Source organism: Emydura macquarii, unplaced genomic scaffold (assembly GCF_026122565.2).
Source record: "Emydura macquarii macquarii isolate MOO-44397 ecotype Brisbane River unplaced genomic scaffold, CSIRO-AGI_Emac_v2 contig_2846, whole genome shotgun sequence".
Taxonomy (NCBI): Eukaryota; Metazoa; Chordata; order Testudines; family Chelidae; genus Emydura; species Emydura macquarii.
The window spans coordinates 2,205,181-2,222,548 of record NW_027132983.1 but is presented as its reverse complement, the minus strand read 5'-3'; the positions used below and the strand labels follow the sequence as shown (position 1 = coordinate 2,222,548).

General features: G+C 37.6%; 1 protein-coding gene across 6 annotated transcripts in view; it reads left to right on the top strand.

Annotated features, from left to right (window-relative positions):
- PBRM1 (polybromo 1) overlaps positions 1 to 17,368 on the top strand; it is a 99,766-nt gene that overhangs the window by 1,884 nt on the left and 80,514 nt on the right. For 5 of the 6 annotated variants that reach the window (XM_067568064.1, XM_067568063.1, XM_067568061.1 and 2 more), the window contains exons 2-8: positions 3,600 to 3,755; positions 5,555 to 5,652; positions 6,230 to 6,377; positions 9,114 to 9,257; positions 12,861 to 12,977; positions 13,872 to 13,940; positions 16,981 to 17,079. In XM_067568064.1, coding sequence (XP_067424165.1) covers positions 3,600 to 3,755; positions 5,555 to 5,652; positions 6,230 to 6,377; positions 9,114 to 9,257; positions 12,861 to 12,977; positions 13,872 to 13,940; positions 16,981 to 17,079 — 831 coding nt within the window. The remainder of the gene's footprint in view (positions 1 to 3,599; positions 3,756 to 5,554; positions 5,653 to 6,229; positions 6,378 to 9,113; positions 9,258 to 12,860; positions 12,978 to 13,871; positions 13,941 to 16,980; positions 17,080 to 17,368) is intronic. The other variant, XM_067568062.1, reaches the window with a different exon arrangement.

Below are 17,368 nucleotides of genomic sequence, written 5' to 3'. Positions count from 1 at the left end.
CTTGCTAGACTAAATATGCCCAATTCTTTCAGCCTTTTCTCAGAAAGGGACAAAAGACTGTTTCTGTCTCAGAGAACTTGCAAGTATGATGTATGAGAGTGAAACACATGTCAGGACTGGTAGGAATGAGAGAGAGACAAATCCATGTGCATGATATTTTTACAAATCAAAATATAGAAAGAGAATGATATAATATAGTCTCTGCCTCAGTTTTTCCACCAGTAAAATGCTGGTTGATGCATAGTTAATGATTCTACAATACTTGGTATGTATGTATCTATACAGATAATATTTTATTATATTGGTAGTGCCATAAATAGGTTTTGGAAGGACTGGGTCTATCTTGTCTTACCAAAAGAGCCTCACAAAATTTGTTAGAAAATGTATTTAGTAGTATTTAAACTAGAAGCAGACCTATATTATACCCTGTAGTTGATTAAATAAGATGTTAGATTATCTGTCCCTGGTCCATTATCCCTTTAAAGATTAATAAAGAAATAAACGTGCATTTAACTTTGCTAACTTTATCCTTTTACAATTCATTCTCTCCACCCACTTTTCCTCATATGTTTTGGGATTTATTTATCAATAATCATATGGAAAGATTGTATGATAAATTCCCTCTGTCATTTTGTGACATTTGCCCATTATCTGAGAAATGTTTCTACAGAAATGTGAATTTGCTTTTCTTAGCACCTGTATATTTTTCTTGATTGGTTATTTTTAAAGGGATGCAGAAAAGTAAATGCTTATTAAAAGCCCATTGGCAAGTTGTCTTGAATACGTGTAAACCGTGACACTTTCAAAGCGATTAGACATTATAATATGTTGATGGGTCCTGAACAGATCACAACAGAAAAATGATTATTGACATGTCGTCAGGAGAAACAGTTTGGCAATGAGTGACCTGTCATGTCTTAGGAATGGCAAGAGAGCTCAGTGAGTAGTCGTAGAAGAAGGTATTATAAGAGATCTGACTTTTTAAGAGTGGCTAGAAAGGTATGAAAAAGCAATTTTTCATGGGAGTGCTGCAGAGACACTGTTCTCAGGTCCTGTGGGAATGTCTGAATAGGTCTCAAGGCCATCTCTACTTTACACAAGGAATTAATGTGTTTGTAGGTAGGGAGATTGTTGGTACCCCAGAAGGCACCATGAGACATCACTTTCATTGAGAAGAAAGCAATATTTTCTATATTTTTCTCACCTAAATATAAGGTATTCTTTTTTTGTGATCAATAACTTGATTATTGTACAGAAAGGTAGAGACCAAGAGCATATTTAATGCAGTTTAGGCTCTGAAATGTTACCAGTTTTATGGCAGCTATTCAATATTGTTTTCTAGCTGTCAAACATCTTATGGGTGATTGTTTCTGAATTTGGGTATATGATGGCATCCAAATCTTGATATAGGTTTTACATATATGTGAGTTGTACAGGGAGAAAAAGTACTGAGGTCCTTAAATGAAGTATCAATTAAAATTTAATACTTAGCTCTTAAGCTTCTTCCATAAGAGCAAGTGCAGTGTAAAAATGCATAGGAAAAATCTGTCATTTGGCTAACAAATTGTCTTCCATGTATTTTGGTTCTGGTTCCAAATAGTGAAGTAGTGCATACTAGATAGGTAAGACTAATTTTTTTTTCTGTTTTTTACACAGTTCTGTGTATATGGATGGGATTTGTTAGAAAATAATTCTTAAAAGAGAAACTGACATTGAAAAGGTATAGCTATGCTGCTAACAAAATACAGCCTTATATTTTCTGCCTTGGTTGATAACAAGCTTGGTTTTGATAGAAGTGTTTATCAACAAGCAAACTGAAGTATTTGTTGTGTTATCTGATTTGGCAAACTATCATGTAATCTGGTATGTGGCTGAAGTTTTATGAACATGGGTTAAATGTTTGGTAAGAAAGGTTACTGTTTAGTAAAGAGAGCCATAAAACTCCTCTGAAGATGTTTCTTGATGATGTGGGCTTATTACTTTTTTTGAGAATTTAAAAACGTATTTTATTTTTACATTTGTTGTGCTGCTTCTCCACTCCCACCAGTTTACAGTGTTGCAGTTGTTCTTTCTTTTTTTACATTCAGACGTAGTAAAATCTGTGATGTGTCAGCAGGGCCATTAGGAAAAAGCAAACATTTTGTTTAAAAATTTCAAGAAAAATGACTTATTTTCTGTACAGAAAATATTTTGTGGAAGGTTGTTTTTGTTAAAACCAAAAACACTAATCTATATATTCCCTCTCCTCCCCGTCCTTTTCTTTCTATTTACTCACTGTTTTCCTTGAATTCTGTCTGTTCGTTCTCTCCTTTTTATCTTCCCTCTATTTTTCTCTCCTTCTTCTCTTTCAGTTTAGACTGTACTAACACCATTGCCGAATTTGCACTTTTAAAGCCTTACCTTCTCCCAGTATCTTAACTTGGCCAACAGAGACTATGAGGAGACTGGCTTTTCGAGGTGCTGGTTGTACTCTGGTAAATCTGGTAAATTATTGATCATATATGCACCATTCCCCCTCTCCCTACCTGGCCTCTTTTTTTTTTTTTTTTTTTTTTTTTTTTTAATCCTAGCCATGATGAACCACACCCACACCCCCCATATTCATTCAACTTATTCATTTGCTGGTAATTAATTCTATTCCTGGAATATGTAAGAGATACCATAATGTAGTTATGCCAGACTGCTGTACTATGTAAAAACAACACATACAAGAAAAAAATGCCTGGATTCTATTAGAAAATGGGAGGAGATCTGGGGAATCTCTGTACCTGTTCAGTCTTCAGTCTTTGAGATGCCCCACAATAGTGCCAGTAGAGATAAGTTTTTGTGATAGCTTGCTGCTAGAAATGGGGCTAGGTCCACCAGCTTGTTTAATAAACCACTCAGTAGTTGTTGGATGGTTTATTAATTTCAGGCACGATTGACGTTAGTAAATTCAAAGCTGTGGCCAAGAGGAGACAGACTCTATTGCATTGCCAGTCACTTGAGCCATCCGGTCCACATTCATTTTAGCATTCCAGAGGGAATAGGGAGGGCTTGAGAACATAACAATGTAACCAGATTGCACATCTTTTTGGTGTAATCCCAGGACTAGATAGTAAGTAGCAGTTGTGATTTTTACTTGTCAGTGTAGTCATTTAATTACATCAACAGCGTGTTTTGTTTTTGTTTTTTGACATGGGATGGTGTACTTGTCAATCAGAATCACCTATCTGTTTGAACTAGTTCATCTGTCATGACTAAAGTTATCAGTTTATTATGTATGAAATGAGAAATCACCCATCAGTGCTTGTGACTTCAGAAAGCATACTAGTAAGTGTTGTTAGATGCATTTTCATCAACCTATATGAATCCAAGGCACTCTGCTGTTATGGTGGTGCATGGCATTGTAAAACTCTACCTGATAATCCAATCCTAAACTATCAAAAATATTAACAGTATTTTAGCTATATGATTTCATCAGGTAATTATGCATAACTAAATCTCTGTGAATCATCTTAAATACATACATCCTAGACAACTGCAAGTTTAATAGCTCACTCTGACAAGAGAGCTTGGATGCAAAGCCATAAGTTTAAGAACATCTTTCTTTATTATAGAAGAAGTTGGATTCCATGGGTTCCAAGAGACGAAGGGCTACTTCTCCTTCCAGCAGCATCAGTGGAGGAGATTTTGATGATGGTCACCATTCAACAAATATACCAGGCCCAAGCAGGAAAAGGAGGAGACTTTCCAATCTTCCAACTGTAGATCCTGTAAGTACCATTGTAATATATACGTCTTATGTCTTACTGCATAAATCCAAATGTGGAATACCTTTTGAACAGCTTTAAGGAAACATTTGCTGCTTGAAAAAAAGATTTATATTTAGTGAGGATATTTAAGATAAGGGGACAACGTAGTGTTCTATGGCTGTTTCCTGGGGTTGTAATGTCGTCTTCTAGGCTTACCCCCGTGGGATGGTATTCTACACCTCTAGGGAACCCTGAGGAACTGCTTCAGTTTCCCTTGCTGTGTTGTGCACTTTTCTGTCCTGAACTTTAATTTTGAATGAGGAGGGCTAGTTACAACTTCCTCCTGAACCCAGCAGTCCTGTTTCTACACTGGTTAGAATGGCTGCTGTAGAGCAGGGATATCAAGCTCATTCTGTGGAGATGTCTGAGTTACACTTTTCATTATGATGTGTGGGCTGAGGCATAAATTTAGGACTATGTAGCTCCGTCAGTCCACAACAGTTCTCCCACTGATGTCAATACAAGATTTGCACAAAGAGCAGGAGGTAGAATAGTGCTTCACCTAAAGTTCTAGTTTTTATTATTATTTGTTCGGCACATTATTCAGCCCTAGCTCATAAAAATATGTTCACCTTTAAGACCATCACATTTGCTGTCCTTTTTCTCTTCCTTACCCATTCTTTTTTAGCTGCTTTTCTTTTTCTTCACTATCTTTTTATTTCTTGTCTTATTTTCCCATTGCATCTGCTTCTCTGTAGCAGTTCTTGATTTCTATAACTTATGGCTAAGGATACAATTCTGTCATGGATTCTGGGACAGGGCTACAGCAGCTGTCAGTCCTGGGACTGCTGGAGTAGCAACTTCTGGAACAGCTGACCAGCGGCCAGTTCCCGGGGTTGGGTCAGCCCTCTAGGGCTGGAATATCAGCAGTCAGCCCCTGCCCCAGAAGCAGCGGTGGGGCTGGATCAATTGCAAGCCCCGGCAATGTTCTGTTTGATCCCCTCCCCCAGGGTATTTTTAGTAAAAGTCAGGGATAGGTCATGGGCTTCTGTGAATTATTGTTTATTGCCCACGACCTGTCCCTGACTTTTACTAAAAATACCTGTGACAAAATCTTAACCTTACTTATGGCTTTCAGTTCTTCCTTCCATCCACTAAAATGATCAGTGAAGAAATAGAAAATGCTAACATTTGACGTGTCATCTTTAGACATTAATTAGCACCCTAGTGAGCTTAATTGTGGGACAGGAGAGTCCACAGTTCCTTATTTATTGTTTCTGGTGTCTACAGACTCAAGAAAGTCAACACTGCATTGGCTTACATTTGGGAAGTTTCCTTTGCAAACATAGGGCTAGAGAACTCCTTTTTTTAAAAAGAAAAAACATGCAAAGATTCTGCAGAATCTGAGTATGCCATGGTAATATATTAATACATCAAATGGGCTGGCCGTTTAATACACTGCTGTAGAGCAATTTATGGCATGGCACTCCCCTCCCCCACCTTCCTACCCTTACTAGGGCTTAGGGTTGGTCTACACTGAAAATTTACATCAGCATAAATGCACACTCCTGAGAAACATAGCTATGCCGACCTAAGCCCTTGTGTAGATAGAATTCTTCCATCGGCCTAGCTGCTCTTTCTTGGGGCACTGGATCACTTATGCAGACCGGAGAACCCCTCCTATTGACATAGGTAGTGTCTACACTGAAATGCTTCTGTGGCGCAGCTGTGCTGCTGTAGCATTTCAAGTGCAGGCATACCATCAGTTTGTTGCCTCCTGAGCATTCTCATTGTTTTACTGGATTATTCTTGTCTTTTAGATTGCTGTGTGCCATGAACTGTACAACACAATCAGAGATTACAAAGATGAACAAGGCAGGCTCTTATGTGAGCTTTTCATTAGGGCACCAAAACGAAGGTAAGAATATGGCATTGATTTGTAAGAATCTTAGTTATGAGAGTTAGTCCTGGAACAAATGGATTTTGAGAAGTAGATCATCCATTGAAAAGCCGTGAGACCTATGCATTAAATATACAACAAACTTGCATTAGTGTTTGATCTTAATATTTGATACAATTGTTCAAATGCACATTTAACACAGGTGCATATTTTCAGGGAGACTAGTAAACGTTTGATTTTATATGAAACATTGCATATAAAACCTTCCTGACATTGAGCTCTGTTTGACTGTAAAATTGTCTCCAAGGGTAAAGTAATAAAACACTTGAAAATATAACTTAGGGAACAGCCCTGAACTGACTCTTGGGAATGGAGTAGATGATGTGATTAGACTATTTCTGTCTGTAATTTTTATAGGCTAAATTTTTAAATATGTGCTAATACATTTGTGTTAAAGTTGTTTGTATATTTGAGCTATTCAAGTTGTAGCAAAAACCTATTAGAAACATTTCTACATTGCTTTTAAACTTGTATAAACTTAAATACTATAGGGTTCACATTCAGTGCTCAGAATCTTTACTTATTGTTACAACAGAAATCAGCCAGACTACTATGAAGTGGTTTCTCAGCCTATTGATTTAATGAAAATCCAACAGAAGCTAAAAATGGAGGAGTATGATGATGTGAACCTCTTGACTGCTGATTTTCAGCTACTATTTAACAATGCAAAGGCTTATTATAAGGTGAGGAAACTTCACTTAAAGGCACAAATTCATATATTCTGAAGCAGATCTGTGTGCAGGTCTCTGTGCTTTTAGAGGTTACAGCCAGTATCGTATGTAAGACACCATTATGGCAATATACATCTGGTCCAGTACTGCAGTGTTTCCAAAACTTTTCAGTAGTATGGACCAGATCTTAGTACAGAGGTTACCTCATGTGCCTCCTCCCATAATCATAAAGCATCCCTGCCCAACTACAGCAGTTGCGTCCATGGAAAAATATTAGGGAAATATGTATTTTTAGGCATTTGGTGATAAGTGTGTTTTGCTTTTTGAAAAACATTAAAGAGCATAAGTAAATCCTGAACTTAGTATTGACCAAGCAAGTAAAGGAGGAACAGATTTAAAATATTAAACCAATACGTTCCCATTTAATGAATTGATCAAATAAAATATAGAAAAGCAAATATATAATTTTTTTGTTTTTTGAAAGAAAAGAGCAAAAGTAATGTGATTTCATCTCTCTTTTCCATCAGTTCTTTCTCTGAGCTGGAAACAAGGAGGAAAGCTAACACCACTGGTAAACAAATGGTTTGCTAACGATCAGTGGTGTGCAGGACACTGATTGGGTTGGAACCTCTGGAGTATTATACTCTGTTAAAAAAAGCAGTAGTTATACACTTATATAAATCAGAGGTGGCCAAAGCTCACTTTGAATGGACAGAGGGATGAATGTCATGGGAGAGGAGGAAGGTTGGGGTGTCTCTCTCGCCTGGGATAGCTTCTCCTGGCCTCAGCCTAATCACCCTGATTCCTATCTACTCCTTGGCTGGGGTTCAGTTAGTGGTGGCTTATGACGGGGGCAGCGCTTAGTCACAGGCAGCCCAAGCTGGAGCTCAGAGTTAGAGGGCAGAGGGTGACATGCATGGGGGTGGAAACATCGATCAACCCCCTCACCATTTCTAAAACTTTACTGCAAATCTAGGATAAATTATCTTTCCAGTGATATGACCAAGTTGAACACATAAGAGCAATTTTTTATTTTTATGTATATGTTGCTTTTTGAAAAATTATTGAAATTTGTAACTATTGCTTTTTGATTGCAATTTAACAGAATATAGTAGAAAACACTACAGAGGTTCCCAAACTGTGTTCTGGGAACCACTGCAAAGTGTTTGCTTCCCACATGATGTTGGCTGTCTTTGTTTCCAGCTGGGAGAACTGGTGCGAATGAAAGATGAATAAAATGTTCTAAAATCTGAACCTCCTTTATTTTACTCTGAATACAGAGTTTAGGATTCCTTGTTTTCCCTGCAAAAATTGCTCATTTGTGTCATTAATAAGAACGAAGATGAAACAAGAAGAACACAACAGTAAGCAAACATGATTTAGGCCTGCAGGAGGAAGATAAAGCAATATTTTCCAGAGAGTGAGAGAATAAACAGAGAAAGGGAGAGAAGAAAAGGAAAAGGCAGAAAAAATACCGCATAGTGCTTTTAAATTAGTGAATCTTATTTATATACCCAACTTCTTACATTTTATCATATTCTGTATCAGGTATGCCACAGTTAACATATGCAGGAAGATGGGGATATATTGTCATTGGTGGGACTAATAAAAATGTTGCTGACTGTGGGGCATATAACTAGATTAAGGGGGTCATCTCCCATTTATTTTAAAAGATGGCCTGAGAGCTCCTGAACTAAAATTTGCCATCATGTCATGCTTTGTTCTGATTGTCATGATGCTGCTCATAATTTTTTCTCCTGCTTTGATATTTAGCCCAGTAGCCCCACTTCTGTTTTCCCTACCAATTATCCTGGACTAGCCCCTTTTTTTTAAAAAAATTCTTTGTTATTGAATAAAACCCCATACCAGTTTGTGTGTTTGGTGAGGGTTGGTCCATCACTCTCCACTTTTCCCCTTTATTAGTATATATATATGTGTGTGTGCTTTTTTTTGAAGGTTAGGGAGAGGAAACTTTTGTCCCCAAAAATCCTTTTCTTTTCACTCTTTTCCAGTCCCCTCACCTCCTTCTCTATGATATTATTGCACTGTTGTGAAAAATAACCCAGTTTCAAAGAACTATTTTAATTATTGGGGAAATGCCTGCAAATTGCTTTCCCTGTATGGACAACATTTTGATTTCTAACTATCCCCCAAGATATAATACTGGGTAGGATGCACTCAGATTCTCTGGAATTCTACACTTAACGGTGAATTATGAAAGCACGCAAATCTACTGTGCAATCTATTTTAAAATAAAATTTTAAAGTGCAAAATAATTAGCTCTTGCCTTTGCTGCATAAATTAAAACCGAGGTGCCACAAAATGATAACAAACCCTGATTTAAGGTAAACATTTGAGCCCACCACTCTTGAATGTCCTTTGAAATACCTATCATGATGCTACTGTAACATAATCTGAACACTTCTCCAACTTTTTTGTAGTTGAAGATTTTTTTAATCTGTCCTGCACAAGCTTCAGTCGAAACTCACTCTGGGTTACTGAGTTTACGGATATTTGTTTTAAGCTTTGATGGCAGTGCATGTCCTTAAGTGTGGTGGAGCTAGTGGAGGCTATCTATTTTAATTCGTAATACCATTCCTGACATCACTCTGTTGAAGAGTTACATAATCAGTAATTGCTGTATTTTTTTTATTTAGTATATTTCACTTCAGAATGCTCAGAATTTTAAGAACACTTTTAAAATAATTGACTAGCAATAATATTGTGCTGTTTGATTCGTTTTCACAGCCAGATTCTCCTGAATATAAAGCTGCCTGCAAACTGTGGGATTTGTATTTGCGCACAAAGAATGAGTTTGTTCAGAAAGGTGATGCGGAGGAGGAGGAGGAAGAGGATGAAGGGCATGACAATCAAGGGGCAATTTCTGAACTAGTAAGTAGGAAGTATTGCATTTATAGCAAAAACAACAAGAGTCCTGTAGCACTTTAAAGACTAACAAATTTCATTTCTATAGGCATAAGTTTTCTTGGGCTGTAACCCACTTCGTCAGATGTAAGGAATAGAAATCAGAGAGGAGGTGTGTGTGTGTGTATATATATATATATATATATACACATCTAAGGGTAAGGAACAACAGTGGGGAAGTTAGGTATGAGCAAATCCATTCATTTAGAGTAGTTGAGGCCTATTCACAACCATTGATTAGGAGGTGAGAATGTGTGAACAGTGACAATTACTTCTTGTAATGAGATAACCATTCCAAGTCCTTATTTAGACCCAGTTTAATTGTGTCAAGTTTGCATATGAGTTCCAGTTCTGCAGTTTCTCTTTGAAGTCTGTTTTTGAAGTTTTTTTGTAGAAGTATAGCAACTTTGTCAGTTACAGAGTGTCCTGGGAGACTGAAGTGCTCTCCGACTGGTTTATGGTTACCATTTTTTATGTCTGATTTGTGTTCGTTTATTCTTTTGCGTAGTGACAGTCTGGTTTGACCAATGTACATGGTAGAGGGGCATTGCTGGCACATGATGGCATATATTACATTAGTAGATGTGCAGGTGAATGAGCTCCTTATGGTGTGGCTGATGTGGTTAGGACCTGTGATGGTGTCACTAGAGCTGATGTGTGGGCAGAGCTGGCAATGGGGTTTGTTGCAGGGATATGTTCCTGGGTCAGTATTCTTCTTGTATAGTGTACGGTTGCTGGTGAATATTTGCTTCAGGTTGGGGGGCTGTCTGTAAGCAAGGATAAGTCTGTCTCCCACAGCTTGAGCGAGTGAGAGATCATCTGCTAGGATAGGTTGTAGATCCTTAATAATGTGCTGGAGAGATTTTAGTTGGGGGCTGTAGGTGATGGCAAGTGGTGTTCTTTTGTTTTCTTTGTTGGGTCTATCCTGTAGTAGGTGACTTCTGGGTACCCGTCTGGCTCTGTCAATTTGTTTCTTCACCTCTCCAGGTGGGTATTGTAGTTTTAAGAATCTTTTATGGAGATCCGGTAGGTATTTGTCTCTGTCTGAGGCATTGGAGCAAATCCGGTTGTATCTTAAGGCTTGGCTGTAGACAATGGATCGTGTAATGTGTCCAGGGTGGAAGCTGGAGGCATGAAGATATGTATTGCGGTCAGTTGGTTTTTGGTATAGGGTGGTATTAATGTGACCATCTTTTATTTGTATTGGAGTGTCCAGGAAGTGGATTTCTTGTGTGGACTGGTCCAGGCTGAGGTTGATGGTGGGGTGGAAATTATTGGAATCCCGGTGGAATTCTTCGAGGGACTCTTTCCCGTGGGTCCAGATGATGAAAATGTCATCAATGTAGCGTAGGTAAAGGAGAGGTGCTTGGGGGCGAGTGTTGAGGAAGCATTGTTCTAGGTCAGCCATAAAAATGTTGGCATACTGTGGGGCCATGCGGGTGCCCATAGCTGTGCCACTGACTTGAAGGTATGTATTGGCTCCAAATCTGAAGTAGTTCTGGGTCAGGACAAAGTCACAAAGTTCAGCTATGTGACATATCATCATAAGGGAAAATGTTCCTGATGGCTTGTACTCCACCTTTGTGTGGAATGTTGGTGTAGAGAGCTTCTACATCCATACTGGCTAGGATGGTGTTTTCTGGGAGATCATCAATGGATTGTAGTTTACGCAGGAAGTCAGTGGTATCACGAAGATAGCTAGGAGTGCTGGTGGCATAGGGCCTGAGGAGAGAGTCCATATAGCCTGACAGTCCTGCTGTGAGTGTGCCAATGCCTGAGATGATGGGGTGTACAGGATTCCCAGGTTTGTGGATCTTGGTTAGCAGATAGAATAACCCTGATTGGGGCTCAGGGGATGTGTCTGTGTAGATTTGTTCCTGTGTTTCTTTAGGGAGTTTAAGTAGATGTTGTAGTTTCTTTTGGTATTCTTCAGTGGGATCGGACAGTAGTGGCTTGTAGAATGTGGTGTTGGAGAGCTGTCTTGTGGGCTCCTGTTCGTAATCAGATCTATTCATGATGACAAAGGCACCTCCTTTGTCTGCCTCTTTGATTATAATGTCAGAGTTGTTATTGAGGCTGTGGATGGCGTTGCGTTCTGCATGACTGAGGTTATGGGGCAAGCGGTGTTGCTTGTCGATAATCTCAGCTTGTGCACGTCGGCAGAAACACTCTATGTAAAAGTCTAGTCTGTTGTTTCAACCATCAGGAGGAGTCCATGCAGAATTCTTCTTCTTGTAGCGTTGGTAGGAAGGTATCTGTGGGTTAGTGTGGTGTTCAGTGGTGTGGTGGAAATATTCCTTGAGTCAGAGATGGCGAAAGTAGGATTCCAGGTCACCGCAGAATTGTATCGTGTGTGGGGGTGGTAGGTCAGAAAGAGAGTCCCCGAGATAAGACCGACTCTTCTGCTGGGTTAAGTGTATAGCTGGATAGATTTACAATATTGTTGGATGAGTCAAGGGTATCACAGTTGTGGTCTCTTGTGGCATGTAGGAGTTTAGCTAGTTTAGAGTCCTTTTTTCTCTGTAGAGAAGCAAAGTGAGTGTTGTAAATGGCCTGTCTTCTTGTTGTAAATATCAACCACATGGAATTTTCTGTGGACATTTGGTTTTTCATGAGATTATTCAGCATTGAGAGTTCTTTCTTGATCTTCTCCTGCTGTACAGAATGCTGATCAGATGGTTCCGTAGTTTTTTTTGAGTGTCTGAGACGCAGTCTCTCACCATAGTCTGTATAATATGTTGATCGTATAGTTTGCTGGTGAATTAAGAGATGTGAAAACTGGGCTTTCAAAGTAAGGTTAACCTTAATTTATGGAGGGACATTAGTCTCAGACATTAGTCTTAAACTGTGCTAAAACAGGTAATGGGACATGCATACATATACTTTAAGTCACTAGATTATACTCTGATATACTGTGTAAGGGTTTTTACACATACATAGAAAACTGTAATGGTTTCAGTACTCTCTATGTATGTATTTATAATCTTTGCATATGTTTGTGTATGTATTAGTGAACTCTTAAGAAATAAATAGTTACAAGATGTTCTGTGATATAACTATTGTATATGTGGTTTTATTTCAGTCAAAGTTTATAATAAATATGACCTCTATTTGCATGACCTGAGGCTTGGTGCAAGAAAATCTGGGGCCTCATGAGAATGCTTTCAGATGGGACACCCATATGGTCAACACTATGGTGTTATTCTCAGACTTGTCCTTCTGTGAACTGTCTTAAATCAGGGACTTAGGCTAAGAGCTATGCCTGAAAATCTCAGTTAGTATTGCATGACATTACAATGCATATTTTTATTTAACTCTGAAAAACAGATCTATGCATGAAATGTGTATGTGATGTTCAGACTTATTCACATGCCTTACTAAATGCATAATCATAGAACTATGTCTTGAAAAGTTGCACACATCTTTATAGTTGCTGTTTTCAACTTCTTTTCCATGGAAAAGAAATATTTATACATTTACACTGAAATATTCTACAGGGACCATTAGAAGCTCTTATAAAATTGAGATCTTTCTCATCAAAGCTTTTTGTAACTTCATTTCCTGTACCAGTCTTCTCCAAGCTACTTGAAAGAGATTCTTGAACAGCTGCTTGAAGCTGTAGCCATAGCCACCAACCCATCAGGACGTCTCATAAGTGAACTGTTTCAGAAGCTTCCCTCTAAAGTGGTGAGTAATGAAACTAAGTCATTTGTGTTCTATGTTTGGTATCTGGAAAATGGTATAACTGATACTGTGGGCTGACTGTGACACAAACAGTCAAGTGAACAAAAATAAATAAAAATACTTTAGTGCTGCCAAGTCATAATATTTTGCAGTGGAAATCGCCCCCGTATGCCTGTTTACTGAAGAAGCTGATAATGTACTGTAATATTTTAATACTGATAGATGTTATATGAATATCTAATAGTTAGCTGTCAATGTTAAAATATTGTTACGCATTATCGGATAAAAGGTCATATTATAAACTCTCTTTTTCTGAGGAAATAGCTTTTTCATATCACTTTAGTGGAATGATGAAGTATTTCATTTTTCTTAATTAGCTCTAAGTGCTGTTTGTTGTTTCACCAGTTTTCTGCTGGTGGAAAGACTTTTATGCATCAACCCTAAAATAATCTTTTTACTAATCTAAATTTTGTTTTGAAGTCACTTACAGCTCAATTCAGAGTGAGTGTAGCTCTATTTAGTGTACATTTCATCTTAGTTTAAGGAATCTAGTCTATGAATGAGATCATTAGCTCATTTGGTGAATCTATATAAATAAACACTTTCAAATGTTGTTAATAAGCAATATTAGTTAGGTGAGCAATGTATATCTTGATGGTTATGATATGGAGAAATAAACAATTTTGGTTAAGAGAATAAAGCTTAATCAAGTTGCAATACTGAATTTGTACTTAATCGTTCAGCTCGTGGTGATGATATTCTATCCTGTAAACTGCCTTTGGTAATAGGCCATCAAATATAAGAGCTTATTTAATACCGATTTTTTTTTGTTAGTATTTCCCTGGGGAACTATGTATGCCAGCGTACAATAATAGATGTATCATTTTTGTTTTCTAGCAATACCCTGACTATTATGCAATAATTAAAGAGCCCATAGATCTTAAGACTATTGCCCAGAGGATACAGGTACAGTATGATCTTGTTAATGAGCTGTATATTGTAATTTTGGAAGAATAAGCTTTTTAAAGTTTAGAAACTTATGTAGATCAGTAATAAGTGTAATACTTATCAGTAATTTAAGAAACTGAAAAATATACTGGTCTGAGGTTCAGGACTGGGTATAGTCAGTCCTGGACTAGTGTGCCAAAAGTAGTCACAGTTTAATGTCCAGTGTCTTAAACCACTAGTTCTTGGTAGGAATGAAATACCAGTTAAGAACATAAGAATGGCCATTCTGGGTCAGACCAATGGTCCAGCTAGCCCAATATCCTGTCTTCCGACAGTGGCGAATGCCAGGTGCTTCAGAGGGAATGAACAGAACAGGTAATCACCAAGTGATCTATCCCGTCACCCATTCCCAGCTTTTGGCAAACAGCAGTCTTTGCCCATCTGGCTAATAGCCATTGATGGACCTATCCTCCATGAACTTATCTAGTTCTTTTTCGAACCCCGTTATAGTCTTGGCCTTCACAACATCCTCTGGCGAGGAGTTCCAGAGGTTGACTGTGTGTTGTATGAAGAAATGCTTCATTTTATTCATTTTAAACCTGCCGCCTATTCATTTCATTTGGTGGCCCCTAGTTTTTGTGATACGAGAAGGAGTAAATAACACATCCTTATTTATTTTCTCCATTCAGTTATGATTTTATAGACCTCTATCATATCTCCCCCTTAGTTATTTCTTTTCCAAGCTGAAAAGTCCCAGTTTTATTAATCTCTCCTCATATGGAAGCTTTTCCATACCCCTAATCATTTTTGTTGCCCTTTTCTGTACCTTTTCCAATTCCAATGTATCTTTTTTGAAATGGGGTGACCAGATCTGCACACAGTATTCAAGATGTCGGCATACCATGGATTTATAAAGAGGCAGTAAGATATTTTCTGTCCTATTATCTATCCCTTTCCTAATGATTCCTAACATTCTGTTAGCTTTTTTTGACTGCTGCTGCACACTGAGTGGATGTTTTCAGAGGACTATCCACAATGACTCCAAGATCTCTTTTTTGAGTGGCAACAGCTAATTTAGACCCCACCATTTATTTTAGTTGCGATTATAATTTTCAGTGTGCGTTACTTTGCATTTATCAACATTGAATTTCATCTACCATTTTGTTGCCCAGTTACCCAGTTTTGTGAGATCCCTTTGTAACTCTTTGCGGCTTGCTTTGGACTTAACTATCTTGAGTAGTTTTCTGATTTTACCACCGCACTGTTTACCCCTTTTTCCAGATCATTTATGAATATGTTGAACAGTACTCATCCCAGTAAAGTCCCCTGGGGGACACCACTATTTATCTCTCTCCATTCTAAAAACTGACCATTTATTCTTACTGTTACATTTCCTATCTTTTAACCAGTTACTGATCCAGAAGATGACCTTCCCTCTTATCGCATAGCAGCTTACTTTGTTTAAGAGCCTATGATAAGGGACCTTGCCAAAAGCTTTCTGAAAATCCAAGTACATTATATCCACTGGATCACCCTTGTCCACATGCTTATTGATCCCCTCATGGAATTCTAGTAAATTGGTGAGGCATGATTTCCTTTTACAAAAACCAAGTTGACTGTTCCCCAACAAATAGTGTCTGTCTCTGTGTCTGATAATTCTGTTCTTTACTATAGTTTCAGCCAATTTGCCTGATACTGAAATTAGGTTTACTGGCCCATAATTTCCAGGATTGCCTCTGGAGACTTTTTAAAAAACTGGCATCACATTAGCTATCCTCTAGTCATCTGGTACAGAAACTGATTCAAATGATACGTTTACCTATCAGAGTTAGTAGCTCTGCAATTTGAGTTTCTTCAGAACTCTTGGGTGAATACCATCTGGTCTTGGTTACTTATTATTGTTTAATTTATCATTTGTTCCAAAACCTCCTCTAATGGCACCTCAATCTAGGACAGTTTCTCAGATTTGTCACCTAAAAAGAATGATTCAGGTATGGGAATCTCCCTTACATCCTCAGCCATGAAGACGGATGCAAAGAATTCACTTATTTTTTTGCAATAGCCTTATCTTTCTTGAGTGCTCCTTTAGCATCTCAATTGTCCAGTGGCCCCATTGTTTGTTTAGCAGGCTTCCTGCTTCTGATGTACTTAAAAATGTTTGCTGTTACTTTTTGAGTCTTTGGCTAGCTGTTCTTCAAATTCTTTTTGGCCTTCCTAGTTATATTTTTACACTTCACTTGCCAGAGATTATTCTCCTTTTTATTTTCCTCAATAGGATTTAACTTCCACTTTTTAAAGGATGCCTTTTTGCCTCTGACTGCTTCTTTTACATAGTTGTTTAGCCATGGTGGCAATTTTTTGGTCCTCTTACTGTGTTTTTATAATTTGAGATGTACATTTAAATTGAGTATAGTGCATGGCATGGGTTCTTGGACATGTGCTAGTAAGAAGTAGTCATTTCTGGCCCTGGCAAACTGAGATATTGAAGTTTAGATTAGGGTCATTCTGATTACCATCTTGCTTTTTCCCACTCACCCTTTCCTATTCTCATTTGGTTTTAGCAGCTGTTATCTTGAACTTCCAGAGCTAGAAGTCAGTGATTTATACTACCTGAAATCTTTCAAATCTAATTTTTCAAATGATGCATTTGTCTCTAATTCCAGAATTTTGTGAAATACTGACTGCTAATACACGCTGAACTTCAAGTGAAGGATAGAGTTGAGTTAAAATGGTAATCAGAATGATGTGTATTTTAAGTTTTGGATAATCTAATTTATTAAAATAATTTTGGAGTCAGTGCATTGTTCATTTAATGTTTGTAGGACCTGTCACTTACAGAAAAATTAACTTTTATATTTGTAACTCCTCTGTGATTTTCTTTCCATTTCCCAATGAATTTCTTCAAGTTGTTTATATGCTGCATAAAGAAATGTCTTCTTTATTCAGTGTGAGCTACCTTTTACTTTCCAGTGTTTGTATTTTCTTTCTTCTTGTGACAGGATAAAAAGGATCAGTTTTTATTTAAAGAGTAAATTGTTCTCTTTTTTTTGTTCCGCAGAATGGAAGTTATAAAAGCATTCATGCAATGGCCAAGGATATAGATCTTTTAGCAAAGAATGCCAAAACCTACAATGAGCCTGGATCTCAAGTATTCAAGGTAGTTTAGGATTTTTTGATAATTAAGTCCAGAGTTCAATATCATTTTTTACTATATTAGATATTTTAAAATTATTAAAGTATTTTGTATTATAAGATTCTAAAGCATTTCTAATTTCTCTGGAAATATTAAAAAGGACATTGAAGTCATTTTTATGCCTTTTATTGTTAGTAACTCCCTCTTAGAAATTTGAAACTCATATTTATTTCCCTGTTGACTGTTCTTTTCTGTTTGGCAGCTATAAATTTCTCTCATCCAATTTTATTTCAAATGGAACATGAATCAGCCT